The sequence below is a fragment of the Canis aureus genome, chromosome 12 (genome assembly GCF_053574225.1).
Source record: "Canis aureus isolate CA01 chromosome 12, VMU_Caureus_v.1.0, whole genome shotgun sequence".
Lineage (NCBI taxonomy): Eukaryota > Metazoa > Chordata > Mammalia > Carnivora > Canidae > Canis > Canis aureus.
This window is the reverse complement of record NC_135622.1, coordinates 14411770-14428564: the sequence shown is the minus strand read 5'-3', so window position 1 is coordinate 14428564 and position 16795 is coordinate 14411770. Positions and strand designations below refer to the sequence as shown.

Sequence of the window (16795 nt, the reverse complement as noted above, 5' to 3'; positions counted from 1 at the left end):
ATCCCAGGAGGGACATGAATTTTGAGAGGATGTTGTTCAACCCATTTATAGACTCATGAGCCAGCTCTTGTTCTCTAGAGCACCTTTCAAAGTAAGAAACTGTGCACTAAGAATTTTCCGGGCTTTGTTTCTTCTTTTTCAGTGTTAATCCTGTGCTTGATTATATACTAGCTGGGAAGACTGATTTACTGTTCTCTGCTTCTGCCTTTTTCCTGCCTCCTTCTGGCCCTTTGCTCATGATTCATTTGAGACTGGTTTTCATTCTGAACATTTTTCTTCTGGAATGTTCTGTGAGGTTTTTAAGGAATATTTTCTCAACTGCTCTTATGAGAATGTTGGTTTGTCTTCATTCTTGTGAATTTGTGATAGTTGATTCAGCAACCAGCTTTGGTGTGCTGGTGGTTGAGTTCTGGTAGTGTTCTCTTAAGACTCTTTTGTATCCATTCTTATGGGATTTGTCAGTAAGTTTCAATAAATGGTAATAGTCATTTTTATTTTTTTCTGTGATTATTATCATTGTCAAAATAGCAGATTTTGAGAAATGTGTGATTGCCTCAAATCTAGATGTGGGAGCTTCTCTTTTCCCATGAAATACTAGAATAATTGATCAAATTGTGTCAACTCCTTTCCTTTTGTTTATTTTACAGGGTGCCCGTGAAACATTTGAGAACTACTACCGAAAACAGAGGCGAAAACAGGCCCGTTTGGTGCTCCAGCCTCCATCTAACATGGTAGGATCACCAACTTAACTTTTCTCAATTTTTCACTTTTCTTCTCTGGCATCTATTCATTATCTTTCATATGTACTATTATTTATTTATTTGTTTATTTAAAAGATTTCTATTTATTTGAGGGATAGAGAGTGAGTGGGGTGGGGTGGGGGGAAGCACAGAGGAAGAGGGAGAATCAGATTCCCCCACTTAGCAGGGAGTCCTGTGGGGGCTTTATCCCAGGACGCTGAGATCATGACCTGAACCCAAGGCAGATGCTTAACCAACTGAGCCACCCAGGTGCCCCTATTTTTTTTTTTTTTTAATGTTGCTCTGAGATCATTTTTGGTGGATGGGACAGGAAGAAAATAGCAACTAACATCTGTTGATTGCTATGTGTCAGGCATTGTTTTAAGTACTGGGTGTGAATTATCTCATTTCATCCTCATTAGAACCTGTAAGGTAGTGTTCTATTGTTATATTCACCTTCGAGTCTTGGGAACTGAGCCTTAAGAAATTAAGGAACTGATTTTAACTTTGTCTTAATGTATCAAAGTAGAATAACTTTTTTTCTTCTTTGTTTTGTTGTAGCATGAAACTTTAGATGGCTACAGGAAGTATTTTAATCAAATTGTAGGGTAGGTATATATGTGTGTGTTTGTGTGTGTGTGTGTATTTAAATTTATACACTTTGGATACCTGGATTCATGAGACTTGGAACAATAAGTTTTCCTTGGGAAATTATTTTTCATTTTTTATTTTAAATTCTTAAGGTCTAGTTTTGACTTTCTAATAATTTTAAAGGAGTGTTTTATTGGTTTCAGCATTTTATTGTTGGAGAGTAGTTTTGATGAATAAAGAGAGAAAAAGTCTGAATTGTGATTTTATTATACTTGATGTTTTTTTCTCCATTCTTGGTAAGAGGGAACCAAATAATTAGCAGAAGTTGGCAACCTTTTTCTAAAAGGGCCAAATAGTAACCTATTTTAGGCTTTACAGGCCATACGATTTCTGTCACAAGTATTTGGCTCTGTTGTTGCAGTATAAAAGCAGCTACAGACAATACAGAAATCAGTGAATGTGGCCATGTTCCAATAAAACAATATTTATAAAAACAGGCAGTGGGCCAGATTCGTCCCATGGGCTATATAGTTTGCCACCATCATCTAGAGTATACAAACTAATATGGAATTGCATTTCCCAAATAAACACCTCAAATATAGGCAGTTTATTCTCATTGCAAAATAATGACTTTGCAGTTAAAAGAAAGAGTAATGAGTTGGATTGTTCCATGAAATCTCTTTTTTATTTCAGATTTAGATTTTTTAATGTGATAGTTGTGATTATATCTTAAGAATTCCTTATTTAAAGAATTATTTAGTATGAACACTTAACCAAGATAGCTGAAGATACTCTTTAAATGCACAACAATAAAGCTATAGCAAGGTGTTAAAAAAATAAGTTTGCATTTTTTTTGGCCTTTGTACGATACCGTTTCAGTCCTGTAATGAGGAAGTCCATATAAAGGGAATCATTTTGATATTTTGTACGTTGGGCTCTTACAAAAATGTGTATTTCAGCTTCATTCTCTCTTAAAACCAATTTTTTTTTTTAAATGTCTTAATGGCCTGGTGTTTTTAATATAATGCAATTAGCCTCCTTTACCTGAAAACACTTTCTTCCCTTTGGAATTGCTGACCAGTATGATTAACATTTAATAGAAATGTGACTCTGATTTCTATGGTGTTTAGACAAAATTCTAAGTCCAAGAAATGTGATTTTTGTTTAAGACACCAAGTAGCTTTCTTTAAAAAAAAAAAAAAAAAAAGCTGTTAACTTTGAATTTGATGGCAGCTATTAATGTTTGTCAGACTCTGAAGATAGTAGTCAAACTGTAATTTCTGACAGCTGTGCTTTCTTTTTTCCTCAATCTTAGCTTTTTTGTGGTTGAAGATCATATTTTACATACAACCCAGGGCTTAGTAAACAGAGCCTACATTGATGAACTCTGGGAAATGGCACTTTCAAAAACCATCGCGGCCCTACGCACCCACTCGGTATGTAAGAAGCCCATGAGAAGTTCTCACTTATTGCTGATACACTGGCCAATGTTGTCCTGCTTTAAAATAATCAAATATGTATTATGTGGAATCACATGCTTGGAGCTTTTTCAAAGACATATGGAAGTAGCCACTTCAAATTGCCATCCTTTCTAACACTGAACTCACTTTTTTTGATGCTCTCTGCAATTAAAAAAAACAAACAAAACCAAACAGCTAACATTTATTGGAATCCTCTATGTCAGGCTTGTTATGTCTACTTCATATATATTTCATAAGGTAGATATTATTATTATATTTACTTTATGGTCTGGGAACTGAACCTGAGAGAAGTAACCAGCCTAATGTTACACAGTAAGTGGTACAGCTTGGATTTGAATCCAGACATGTGACTCCCAGAATCCATATTCTCAGCCACTACTCTATATTGCTTTCTTAAGGCCAGTTAAAACTGGTTTGGAGTTTACAGTTTTATTATTTTTTTGAAAAAAAAAAAAAAAGAAAAAGCTTACAATGTATCAATAAGTTACTTAATTATGAGTTTCCATAATTTTGATATATTTTATCAAAACATGAATTTTTGATTATAGCTCACTTTATTTCAGATAGATAATGTTGGCTCTGAATTTTATTCAATATTTCTTGAACACTTATTATGTACATGTTGACAATGGGAATATAACAGTGAACAAGATGGATGAAGTCTTTGATCTCAGAAAGTTGTATTTTGATTGGGGAGGTTCCCAATGAACAGATAAATAAGCATATCAGATAGTGATAATACAATGCAATTAAAACAGTGATAGATTAAGACAACAGGGTGCCTACTTTTGATTGGTTGATCAGAAGTGGCATTTTTAGAATCAGAATATCAAAGAGTCACTGTTAAATTAAAAGGGAATTGTAGGTATAAGAAATAGTAGTACAAGGGCTTTGGGGTTACTTTTTTAACTTTTTAACTGTTTAAGGAATGATAGTGAGGACTCAGTAATAGAAGATAATTTAGCATTTAGAAATTTCAGTAAACGGCTCTACTATCCATCTATTTGTGCCAGTGAGAAACTTAAGTTATCCATGATCCTTCAGCTTTCTTATCTCTTCATCATCAAGTGTTCCAGAGTACATACTATGTGTAAAATCTGTAATTGATGGGACTGTAGCTCTTTTAGGGAATTGAAAAATGTTCAGAGTGGGTAGAACATGGAATATATAAAACTAGGCATGGTATGAAGTAAAAATAAAAAAGTAGATAGATGTCATATTATTTAAGACCTATTTGATGCTTTAAGCCCTGGGTTAAATGGAGTGTATATGTGTTCAGTGTGGGGATAGGGTAAATTGTAGTGAGAAGATCAGATTTCCATTCTAGCTAAATTATGGATGAGGGATAAGAAAGGTTGTGAGTGAAACAATTAGACTAGTCTAATATCAGGCAAGAGATGATGGTAGCTGGACCAAGGGGTGATAGTAGATATGGAGAGATGTGGATGAATTTGGAGAGATTTTTAGGAGGTAAGATTAATTTTCTGATGGATTAGATATAAAAGATAAGGATAAAAGCATATCAAGGTAATGCCTAGGTTTATGATTTCTTTCCCTTTGATGGTTTGGAGTGGAGAGGTCATCAGTTGCCTTTGGTTATGATTACTTTGCTTTTGTGCCATCCAGGTGGTAAGGTATAGTTTGGTTAATATATGAATTTGAAACCAAAGAGGATATGTCATTGAATGCATTGCAAATGTTTTTCTCCTTTTATTTTTATTTATGGCTTCATTTTTGGTATTTAGAAATGTTAACTGTTTGCCTATTTATATATCTATCTTTTTTTTAAAGGTTTTTTTTATTTATTTGAGGGAGAGAGTGTGTGAGAGCTAGCACATGAGCTAGGGGCTGGGAGGAGGGGCAGAGAGAGAGGGGGAGAAGCAGAGTCCCTGCTAAGCAGGGAGTCTGATGTGGTGTTCTGTCTCATGACCCTGAGATCATTAATTGAGCCCGAGGCAGATGTTTAACTGACTGGACAACCCAGGTGTCCCCATATATATCTTATTTTAAAATTTCCCTCATTACTTACATGTGACCTAGGACTCATCTGACATTTTTACCATTTTATTCTTTTGTCATAATAAAGCCTGGCAAATTTAAAATTGTTTTTAAAAGTTCCTGTCTATTCTGAGACTAAAAAAAAAGTCTCATAACTATGTTATGGCTTGACTTTTTTTTTTAATACATTTATGTATACACTACCACTTGTTATTTATTTTTATTAAAGAATGATTAAGGATCTCATTTTTTTTGCAACAGTGTATCTGGTTTTAGGATAATTTTTAAAATGTCTTACCTTCTTCCTCAATATGGTATGTTTTTTTATGTAAATATTTATTTTATAAAGGTAATATATTTATTCTAAGATAGAAAATATTGAGTAGTAACAAATTTTGGCCATGGTCCCTGGCATGATTATTATTAACTTTCTTTTATGTAAATGTAAATATTCTTTTTTTGTGAGTATAAAAATACAATATACAATATGTATTTTAAATAGAAACAAGCTATGTTTTTCACTTAGTGTCTAATCAATCTGTGTTAATTTTAATATATACTTGCATAGTATTCCATTGTTGGAATGTATCATTTAAAATAATCCACTTTTAAAAAAAAGTTTTGGGCCTTTTTTTAAGCTACTATAAACGTTGCAGTAAATTTTATTTTAAAGATTTTATTTATTTATTAGAGAGAGAGCACAAGCAGGGGGAGCAGCAGGCAGAGTGAGAAGGAGAAGCAGGCTTTCCACTGAGCAGGGAATCCAAAGCGGGGCTCGATCCCAGGACCCTGGGATCATGACCTGAGCAGAAGGCAGACACTTAACTGACTGAACTACCCAGGCATCCCTGCCATGAATATTTTATAAAAATATTCTTGCATAATTGAATGCATCTAGAATAAATTCTTAGATGTGAGATTACTGTGTTAAAGGATATGTACATTTCTTAGGCTGTGGGTGCATATTGTAATTTGCTTTGCAAAAATATTGTATCATTTAGCCCTCTGAGCATTGTCTTTTAGAATGCCCATTTCCCTATCCCTTTTACTTCACAATTATGTTTAAAAACAAAAAAATCATTCCTAATCTGTCAGAAATTATATCTTAATTTAACATGTTTTTCTTTGATTAATACTGATACTGAAATTCTCTTCAGACATTTTTATTTATTTATATATCTTCTCAAAGTTTCCTGTTCATATGCATTGCCTTTATATTTTAATAGTTTAAAATATTTTATTACTTATTAACAAAACATGGATGCTAGCTTTTAATCTGAATGTTAATCTTAGGTCTGATATATAAGTTGCAAATATTTTTTCTTAGTTTCGTGTGTCTCTAGCTTTGCTTTGCTTTTCCGTAGCTTTACAGAAGTTTAAAATTTTTTGTAAATATATTGATTTTTAACTTAAAATTTATGTCTTCCTTATTCCAAAGAATATATAATTATTTGTCTATATTTATTTTTTGTATTTCTGTATGGTTACTTTTATATATATAAAGTTTTAGTATGGGGAGTGAGGTTGAATTCTTTTTTTAAAAAAAGATTTTATTTATTTGAGAGAGAGAATGAATGCATGCATACACACGTGAGTGAGGGGAAGGGCAGAGAGAGAGAATCTTAAGTAGACTCCTCGCTGACCGTGGAGCATGCCATGGGGCTTGATCTTATGACCCTGAAATCATGACCTGAGCTTAAACCAAGAGTTGGTGCTTACCCACCTGAGCCACCCAAGTGCTTCTTGGATTCTATCTTTAATTTAAAAAAAATAAATAAATAAAAAAGGTTCATTACTTCCAGTAACATTATTGTGTTAATCTCTTATTTTATTCACCTCAGATTGCCATAATGAAATGTCATAGATGGTACTTAAACAACAGAAATTTATTTTCTCACAGTTCTGGAGGTTGGAAGTCTGAGATCAGAGTGCCAGAGTGGTTGGTTTTGAGTGAGAACTCTTCATGATATGCAGATGGCTGTGTTCTCAGCATGTCCTCATATGGCCTTTTCTCAGTGTGCATACTAGTGTCTCCTACTCCTTTTATAAGATTACTGATTCCATCAGATCAGGGCCCTTCCTCATTTGACCTTAAATATCTCTCTAAGTTCCATCTCCAGATATAGCTATACTCATGGCTAGGACTATAACATATGAATTTGGGTGGGTGGGGGTGAGGCATAATATTTAGTCTATAACATCTCTTTCTTCCCAACATATTTTGGAGGCTACCTTTATCATAAAGTGATATATTTTATGAATACTAAGCTCTGTTGCTAGGCTCTATGATTTCCACCCTTCCTTTCCTTCTTTCTCTCTGCTTTGAACCAATACAACATTGTTTTGATTACTATAATTGGTATAGTATGGTGTAGTTTCTTACAGGATATGTACATTCTTTAAAATCCTCTATTTAGTATATGCTAACCATTTACGTTTTTTTTTTACTCTTCCAGATTAATTTGAGAATCACTTTGTCACGTCCCTTTCACCACTTACAACACCCCCTCCTCTAGTTGAATTATAGTGTTACTAGTTAGTGAATCTGGAAATTAAAATGGCGTTAGTTGACATACTTCAGCATCTGGTATTTTTCACTAGGAATATATGTATTTTTCTCAATTATTTCATGTGTTTTTGTGAAGTATTTTATATACTTTCTAAGTCCTATAACTGGTGTTTTATGTTTTTTTCTGGTAATATTTTGAGGAAAGCTTTTTCCCCAATCATATTTATTGACAAATATTGTATTCTATGGAGAGGGGTGCTTGATTTGGTTTATTATCTGTCCATGTTGGTGATTTCATCAATTTTATTATTTTCCTGAGAAAAGCTGTTTTTCTCTTAGAAAACTTAGATTTCTTGCAAGCAGTCTCTTCTTTGTAAAGTAATGGTTCTTACGTTTTTCTCTGTGACTTATATATACATTTGAGAATGTAACAGATATACTCAGTTGGAAACTATCCTCTCTTCTTCATTATGCAGTTGTATTTGATGTCAGTAAGAGCAGGATACTTTCTAAGTATGCTGATTAAAATGTATATCTATGGAGAAAATTACTCTTAATGGAGCCTTTCTTTGTAGATGTATTGTGTATATTCTTTTGAATGGAAGAATAATAACAAAATACTTTTTTTCTTCCCAATAGTTCAGTGTCCGTCTGTAGAGGCAGAAAGTAGATTAGTAGTTGCTTCAGGCTGAAAGTAGCTAGGGGTATAATTTAAATGACATGCATTTTCTTTTTGAGGGAATAAAATGTTCTAAAATTGACTGTGGTTATGTTTGCACATGTCTGTGAATATACTAACAACTATTAAATTATATACTTCAATGGGTGAGTTGTATGGGAATTATATCTCAACAAGGCTATTAAAACATAACTCAGCATCACATACATTTACAATCATTTTATTTATTATGAGACAGAGTAATTGATACCATAGATGTTAATTCTATTTCATGACACTGTTTATTGTCTTATATTACCCAGCAAAGCAAACCAAAATAAGAGCAACCCAAACACCAAAACAGCTCTCAAAAATAAATACTATATCTGGATGGTTATTACTTATCAAAAATCTATGTATCTTTCTAACTTTCTATGTTACATTTAAAACTATTATTTATCTGATTGAATTATTAGTCATTGCATAAATTGGAAATATTTTGAAAGGTACAATTTTTCAAGTATTAGTATGTATGGTATTCTCAATGCTGACTTCAAAACATGATAGAGATCTTACATGATTCACCTTGCTTGGAATTTAGCAGTATATTAACAGTATATTAAATTTAGCAGTATATTGAAATGTAATATGCTAATACGAAGGAGAGTTTATATTGGGAATAATCCAATATTAGATCTGCTAATATAGTTGTTAATCATATAAACAGATTATCTGATAATACTTTAAGTTAATTTTTAAGATTTGAAATTATGGAACAATGTAATACTATATGGCTAAAACCTCGTGTTTTATAGATATTAAATATTGGACATTTTAGTTTGTTATGTGGTATGTAGTGAAGAGTGTGTATTGGGATATGGTTTTATACACACCCATGCCAGGTTCATACCCATTTCCCTCACATATTTTAAGGTTTTTTTTTTTTTTTGAGTTAAAGTGTATACTGAGTACACTCTTCTAGTCTCTAGTGTCTTCTAGATTTTCTAACCAAATAACATAGAGAAAAACAAAATAAAAAATGAAATTCTACAAAGTACCATCTGTTGGCCAGAAGTTTTGAAAGATTTCCTTGAACTTAGAAAACATACAAAATCAGAAAATTGACTGAACCTGAGACAAGAAAATATTACATTAAATAAGGTAGAGGGAGGTATTGTCAAAGTAGTAGATATTCTTCCAAATGAAATCTAGGAACACTCCAAGTTTAGAGTTAACAAATACAATGATCAGAAATGGGCCTAGGAGAAATCATAAAAGAAATTATTTAGAGATCTACTTTCCAAAAATCTTAGCCAGCCAGCTGTTTACCCATTTCCTTTGGCCAACCTTACCATCTATGTAAAGAGACAATAGTATGATCAGTGAAGTTCTCTCGTACTGCTTTTTGAACAAAGTAATTCATCTGCTCCACCCACTTACACAGAGCCTGCACTTTATTGGGAAACAAACTTACAGAGGGAAAAAACCCATGCAAGTTATCCATAGTAATCAACCTGTCCTTTATTCAAAAACATGAACAGTCAAGAGTCATAAAATGTTTGTAGAAAACCAGTTATATCAAATAGAAGATAACAGTAAACAAATAGAATAGCCATTCTCTAGCAAATACAAATAATAAATGGACTAGGAGAAAAATTTGCAAAGTAATGGTCATTCCTGGTTTTAGGAATATAGGAGACTGGTTATTCATATCATCCCTTCAGTTGGAAACTACTAAAAATGCTGCTTTTTTGTATATATACCATATAAAATGTTCTGTAGTTCCCAAGTGCTTGGTAAGAGTATTAAGGAATTACCGAGCCAAATCCAGGGAAGTTGAGAGTCCAGAGAGATAGGCCAACCACTTAAGCTGCCTTTGCCTTGAGGCCACTTGTTAGTTCAAACAATTTGAACTTCGATTTTTTTTTAAAGATTTTATTTATTTATTCATGAGAGACACACACACACACACACACACAGAGAGAGAGAGAGAGGCAGAGACACAGGCAGAAGGAGAAGCAGGCTCCATGCAGAGAGCCCGATGTGGGTCTCGATCCTGGGACTCCATGATCATGCCTTGGGCGGAAGGCAGGCGCTAAACCTCTGAGCCACCCAGGGATCTCCTGAACTTCTGACAGCCTCTTGGGACCACACAAGATAGAAAGTGTATAATATGGTGACCTCCCTGCATTAAGCTGGAAAGGATTATTCCTTTCAGAAGTAAAAGAAAAAGTAAAAATTCTTTCCTCAAGGAAATCTCCAGGAGGCACCTGGTTGGCTAAGTCTGTAGAGTATGCAATAATTGATCTCTGGGTCATAAGTTCAAGCCCTGTGATGGGCATAGAGATTACTTTAAAAAATTAATTAAAAAATAAAATTGCCCCAAATTAAAAAAAAAAAAAAAAGATCTTCGGGTTCAGGGAGTTTTATCTTCAATTCCTATTCTACACAAACTCTCAGAGAATAGAAAAGAGGAACCAGCAACTCATTTTATGAAGTATATATAAACTTGATAATGAAGCTCGACAAGGGGAGTATAATTGCATAAACATAGTTTAGGTTCATTCACAAATGTAGATTAGAAGTCCTAAACAAATGCTGGAAAACAGAATCCAGCAGTTTACAAGCAACATTAATATATAGAGTTTATAGTATTAAATGTAAGCTTGGTTCACTATTACAAAAGTCTATTAATGTAATTTAATGCATTATTATATTAAAAAGCAAAAATATATAATCATTTCAATAGATACAGAAAAAGCATTTAATGAAAACAACCATAAGAGAATTTCCTTAGACTGATAAAAGACATCCTGAAAAACCTATTAACAAATACCATGTTTAATTACCATTGCTCCTATTTTGTTTTGTACTTGAAGTGCTGTATCAGCAGAAAAATAAATAAATAAAGCAAGTAAACTTTTGAAAGCAAGAAATAAAATTGCTATTGTGCAGATGATATATTTTTTTTGCTATTGTGCAGATGATATATTTTATATATTGATCTATCAAATATATATTGATATATATTTCTATATCAAAAATCTAAAGGAACTTACAGAAAAATTATTAAAGGAAATTACAAAAAAATTATTCAACTAATAGAAGAGGTTAGCAAGTTTCCTGGATACAAAATCATTATATGAAATGAGACTAAAATGAATTAAAGAAGACCTAAATAAAATTGAGAGTTGTATCATGTCCATTGATTGGAAGTGTTATTGTAGGTATCAGTTCTCACAAAATTGATCTGCAAATTTATTTCAGGGGGAAAGTCTCCATAGTTTTATTTTGGAGAGGATGAGTACGTTACAACCTGATCATAATATTTTTAAGCCAGTATGAAGATCAGCTATGTGACATTCTGGAATAGACAAATTTGTTTTTTTAGATTTTATTTATTTATTCATGAGAGACACAGAGAGAGAGGCAGAGACACAGGCAGAGGGAGAAACAGGTTCCATGCAGGGAGCCCCACATGGGACTCGATCCCGGGACTCCAGGATCATGCCCTAGCCAGTTTATTGGCCGAAGGCGGCGATAAACTGCTGAGCCACCCGGGCTGCCCGGGAAAAGACAAAATTACAGAGACAGTAAAAAGATGAGGGGTTGCTAGGATTCAGGAGACGGATGGAGGGATGAATAAGTGAAACATGGGGGATTTTTAGGGCAATGAAACCTGACACTGTAATGGTGGAATATGATATCACACATGTTAAAATCCATAAAATACACAAAACCAAGAGTAAACCCAAATATAAACTATGAACTTTAGTGAATAATTGTCAGAATTGGTTCATCACTTGTGACAAAAGTACTCATGAATACAAGGTATTATATAATAGGGGAAGCTGTATGTGGAGTATATGAGAACTCTCTGTAAATGCAGAAGTGCTCCAAAAAATAAAGTCTGTTAAGTAAAAAATGCAAAGACACAAAAAAACTAAGGAAAGACATGGAAGTGATTATCATAAAAGTCATGATACTGTTTCCCCGAGTGGGGAGGAAAGGAGTTGCACAGAGCATGCAGGAGCTTCCGACATGTTGGCACTGTCATTTAAGTTTGCCTGGTAAAATTGCATATATAGGTTTCATTCATTTTTTTCTTCAGGTATACTGTACTAAAACAATTTTTTTTAATGTAGTAAGGAGGAAAAGGAAGCAAGCAAGCCAAAGATAAACATTGTTTTCTTAGAAATCTCTGATTACCTGAATAGAGAAATTTAATTCAAAGATTAAACAGATAAAACTGCCTATTATTCTGTGATCAAGAAGACAAACACAATAGATATTCCCAAATATGGGCCAAAGAGATGGAAAATGTAAAAGGAAAGTTAAGAAACATGGATGGATACCTGATATTAATTTTTTAATTGTATCTAATAGAGATTTAGAAAGAAAGCATAGTCACAAAGGAGACGAGTTTAAGAATTAGAGAATTAAAAGAAGAAACTTCCCTGCAATGAGGAAAGACTAGATACCTATAGTTGGAAGACTGCACTGAGTGTCAAGCAAGGTAAAGGATGGGAGACAATTCTTTCATGTCGGAAATTTTGCATTTTAGTTTGAGGGCAAAAGAGCATTTTCAAACATACGAGGATTCAAAGTTTACAGTTTAACCTATTTTGTTGGCATTGTGCAAAAAATGAAAAACCCAGAATGTAAGACGGGATAGGATTAAATAAAATGCGTGCAAAAGATCAGTAACACTCATAGATAAATCTGATTAGCTGATATTTGTTAAGTTTAATGCTATTAGGAATCTGTACAAGACAGAGACTTAATGTATAAAAATTTTTCTTAATGAAAACTCCAGATTATTTCATGTAAACAGTGGGAAGAGGGTGCCTGGGTGGCTTAGTTGGTTAAGGGTCTGCCTTCAGTTCAGGCAATGGCTGGGGTCACCTGGGATCCAGCCTCATGTCAGGCTTCCTGCTCAGCGGGGAGTCTGCTTCTCCCTCTCCCTCTGTACTCTCTCTTTCTCTCTCTCAGATAAATAAAATCTTTAAAAAAATGTGGGAAGAAAGTGTATAACTTATTTAATGACCACTGTAAGATAATTAAGAACACTGATCCAATGAAAACCATGAGATAAAAAAGAAGAACTCATGGTAAATAGGAAACTGAAAATAAGATTGAATAGGTTCAACCTGTCAGAAATCACGGGTTGAGGCAGTTTTATAGTTTGCTTACTGAGATCCACTCATACATTATGATGACCTAAAAAGAGTAAAAACAAAGAGGAGCATAAATAGAATTCTCCAAGGCACATAAATTGAATTTGAAGACCTTAATGGGAGAAGAAAGGAATATTTTGTATTATTATAGTTTTAATGCATCAAAAAGACAATAGCCTTTCAATAGAGGACAGGCAAGCATCAATATGTATAGAACAAGAAGAGTTAGTAATAAGAAATTGACAAACCATACCATTGTGGGAGAATTCAACACAACTCTTTCAGAAATTGGGAGATCCAATGGAGAAGAGGTAACCAAACTGTAATCAAGAGAATTTGAATATAAAAATTACTGAACTTTTCACATAGTGACATAATATATCTTTGAATCCTACCCACAGAATGTATTGTTCATGTCATTTCAATTCTCAGTTTTGTTTATAAGAGATTATGTATGGACTTCATTTGTAACTTTTATTTTCCTCTGTATTTATTTATTTTTTTTGTATTGCTTGTGTTTAGTTTTGTTTTCTCTTTTTAAATCAGGCTTTCCTAAGATTTGTCTGTTTTATTGGTATTTTTGGTGAGCTTTTGGTTTCATTGATCAAATCTTTCATGTCTTCTCTATGTTATTTCTGTAGTGTCTCACATTCTTATGATTTATTTTGGCTTTTTGAGCGAGCTTTATGGGTTGACTGCTTAATTTATTTTCTTTATTTACTGCTAATTTATTTTCTTATTTATTTACTTTTATGTTTTCTGTTTGCATCTAAATATATAAATGTATCTTGAAATGGCTTCATTGCATAGGCTTTGATATCAAGTATTACATTGTTCATTTTAAAATAATCTGCAATATCAATTTTGATTTCTTTTTGACTGAAGAATTATTTAGAAGTCTGTTTTTAAATTTCCAACTGTTACAAATATAGATCATGGCTTACTGGAGTCTTTCTTTATTCAGCCCTTCCCTGGCTAATTCTGGTGTTAACCTTTTTGGAGAGACTTCACAAGTGAAGCATTAAACAATTAAATAATTCAAAATTTGGTTGTATTTTAATAATTAAAATGTTTTCTTTTTCTCATTGTCTTTTATTTCCTTTAGTCTTACTGCTCTGATCCAAACCTTGTGTTAGATCTGAAGAACCTCATTGTGCTTTTTGCTGACACTCTGCAGGTTTGTGCTTCTGTTTACATAGACTTATCTAAGGAGTATTCATCAGCTCTAGATCTTTTCGTTGTTTACCCAAGCTTGAATAAATGCCTTTTAGTTTTTAGTTGTGTTTCTTCTTTTCCTTGAGCTAGATCTTTTTTTACAGCATTTCCTGTCATCATCTTGACCAATTTATATTCTCATAAAGAGTTCTAGTCACCCCCCCTTTTTTTGGGGGGGGGGGGGCTTAGAGCAAGTCAATTAATTGTACCACTCATTACCTTAGTTTTTAAAAATGTCCTTAATTCAGATATAGTACCTGAGTGATTTTGGAGTTTTTAAACTACTATTTGACTAACAAACGATTATTGATTTGAACCATGTATCACATCTGATAGAATATCACTAGAAGTGGGTAGCATTTCAAATTTCTCTCTCTACTTGTGAAGTATGCTAAGGGTACAGATGGAATTGTAGGGAGAACTTAGCTGACATTCTCCCTGGTATATATTGATTTTAATTTTCATCTTTCTATTTTTTTCTGACTGGCTTAAATATTTTGGTATGTATCTTTTAATTTTAGACATTAGGTGCAAGTGAAACATGCTACTGTCATTTAAATTGAATGATGATATATTTCATTGCCTGATTTCTCTCATGTTGCTAATAAAAAAAATCACCTTCTAAAATGAAGTTATTTTTAAATTTTGTTTCAGGTGTATGGTTTTCCTGTAAATCAGCTTTTTGACATGCTGTTAGAAATCAGAGATCAGTATAGTGAGACTCTGCTAAAGAAGTGGGCAGGTATCTTCAGGTGAGAAATTATTTGTAGTCGTGTGGGGCGTGTGTATGTGCACAGAGCTGGTGTATATACACATGTGTTTATACATAAGGCTTCTCAGATATGATAAGCAACAAGTATGAGTGGCTTATATATTCTAGCTATGATCCAGGTTATGATTCAGAATTCAAGCAAATTATAGAGATGTTCCAAATAAAGTTCCCAAGATGTCTGATCTCAGTGTATTATGTTTACCGTGGGAGAGTCCCCAGGCTCCATTTTGGCTCTCCCCCCAGCCCTCGAATAAATATCACATACCTTAGTTCATACCATCCAGATTATACTGTGTCTTCTTAATGTATATTTTGGCTTTCTCTTTGAGGATCAAGCCTAGGCTATAGCTCAGTTATAGGGTAGTAGCTTTTGAGCCCCTTTGAATAATTTAGGCTTTTTTGGAACCATTTTGAAGACTTATTCATGTGATTTCTCAAATTCTTTCTTCTCTACATACAAAGAAGAGGCCTATTACATTCCAGTGTTTGAGACATATTATTTAAATAGTTACTGCATCATACATCATGTATACAATCATATGAGAGTTACCTTATTACACCTTGCATTAACAAATATCTCCTTGGACTGTTTTCCTGGCATATGACCCATGTCAGATCCCTTGAGTTTCTTCTCCTTTTGAATCTTTATTCTCTTACTTAAAGTGATCTTCCTGTTTATTGCAAGGCCTTGTCCCCAGATCAGTTTATCCTGTTTCCAAATTCTTCTAGCTTTAAGATCCTACATTTTCCCTTTTACCTTACTAATGGTACAGTTATATTTAAGGGAAGATGATGTCTATAGGGACCTTAAAAATTAATAACATCATATATTCATAGTCGTAAGAGTGTCTGATCTGATCCCTTCAGTAAATTTGGTTCTGATTTTGATAGTATGGTCTCTGCATTTTAGAGAGCCTCCAGTCTAGCTAAGGAGCCAGTTCCTATGGATGAAGTTCACTCTTAATACAGAACAGTAGATGAAGTAAATTAATAGTTTGGACTTATTATAGAAGTTACTTTTCCTCATCTACCAATTTTGAAAGTTAGAATAGATATCTAGTATAGAATTAAAGAGCATAATCAAATATATTTTCTTCAAAAGCAAATGAGAAAACAAAATCCTTTTGTCTTTCCCACACACATCCTTTTGTTGTTTGCTACTCATTTGCCTTATGGCTTCTCCATATTGCTATGAAATTTTGTCTCATATCTAAATCTCAGATACTATGATATCATGTTCATAGTTGTGTTCCCTTTGTTTCAGACTGTAGTTTTCTTCCTGTCTTCTGTTAAGGTGTTTGTCCCTGAAACAAATAGCTTCATTATAGGAGGAATAGACTAGGGACTGGAAGTCATTTGTTTGGTGGTTATATATATGCAACCATTTGAGTTTACCTGAAAATTACTTGTAATCACTATGTGATTAACCAGTCCACCCTTCCTTCCTTCCTTTTCTTTCTAGAAACATACTTGATTCTGACAACTACAGTCCTATACCAGTAACAAGTGAAGAAATGTATAAAAAAGTGGTAGGACAATTCCCATTCCAAGATACAGAACTGGAAAAGGTAAGGAATACTATCAAATAAAATTCTGTTTGCTTTGGCATCCTATAAATTTTTCACTTTATCAGTTTCATTAAAGGCATTACCTC

At 33.3% G+C, this 16795-nt stretch overlaps 1 protein-coding gene across 11 annotated transcripts in view; it reads left to right on the top strand.

The window, feature by feature from the left end:
- The window catches only part of EXOC6B (exocyst complex component 6B), a 612331-nt gene that overhangs the window by 307344 nt on the left and 288192 nt on the right, over nt 1–16795 (top strand). For all 11 annotated transcript variants that reach the window (XR_013349063.1, XR_013349062.1, XR_013349064.1 and 8 more), the window contains 6 exons: nt 648–731; nt 1302–1348; nt 2647–2767; nt 14260–14331; nt 15024–15121; nt 16604–16709. Coding sequence is in view for 8 of the 11 variants with exons in the window: in XM_077842877.1 (XP_077699003.1) it covers nt 648–731; nt 1302–1348; nt 2647–2767; nt 14260–14331; nt 15024–15121; nt 16604–16709 (528 nt within the window). In the remaining 3 variants the exon portion in view is untranslated. The remainder of the gene's footprint in view (nt 1–647; nt 732–1301; nt 1349–2646; nt 2768–14259; nt 14332–15023; nt 15122–16603; nt 16710–16795) is intronic.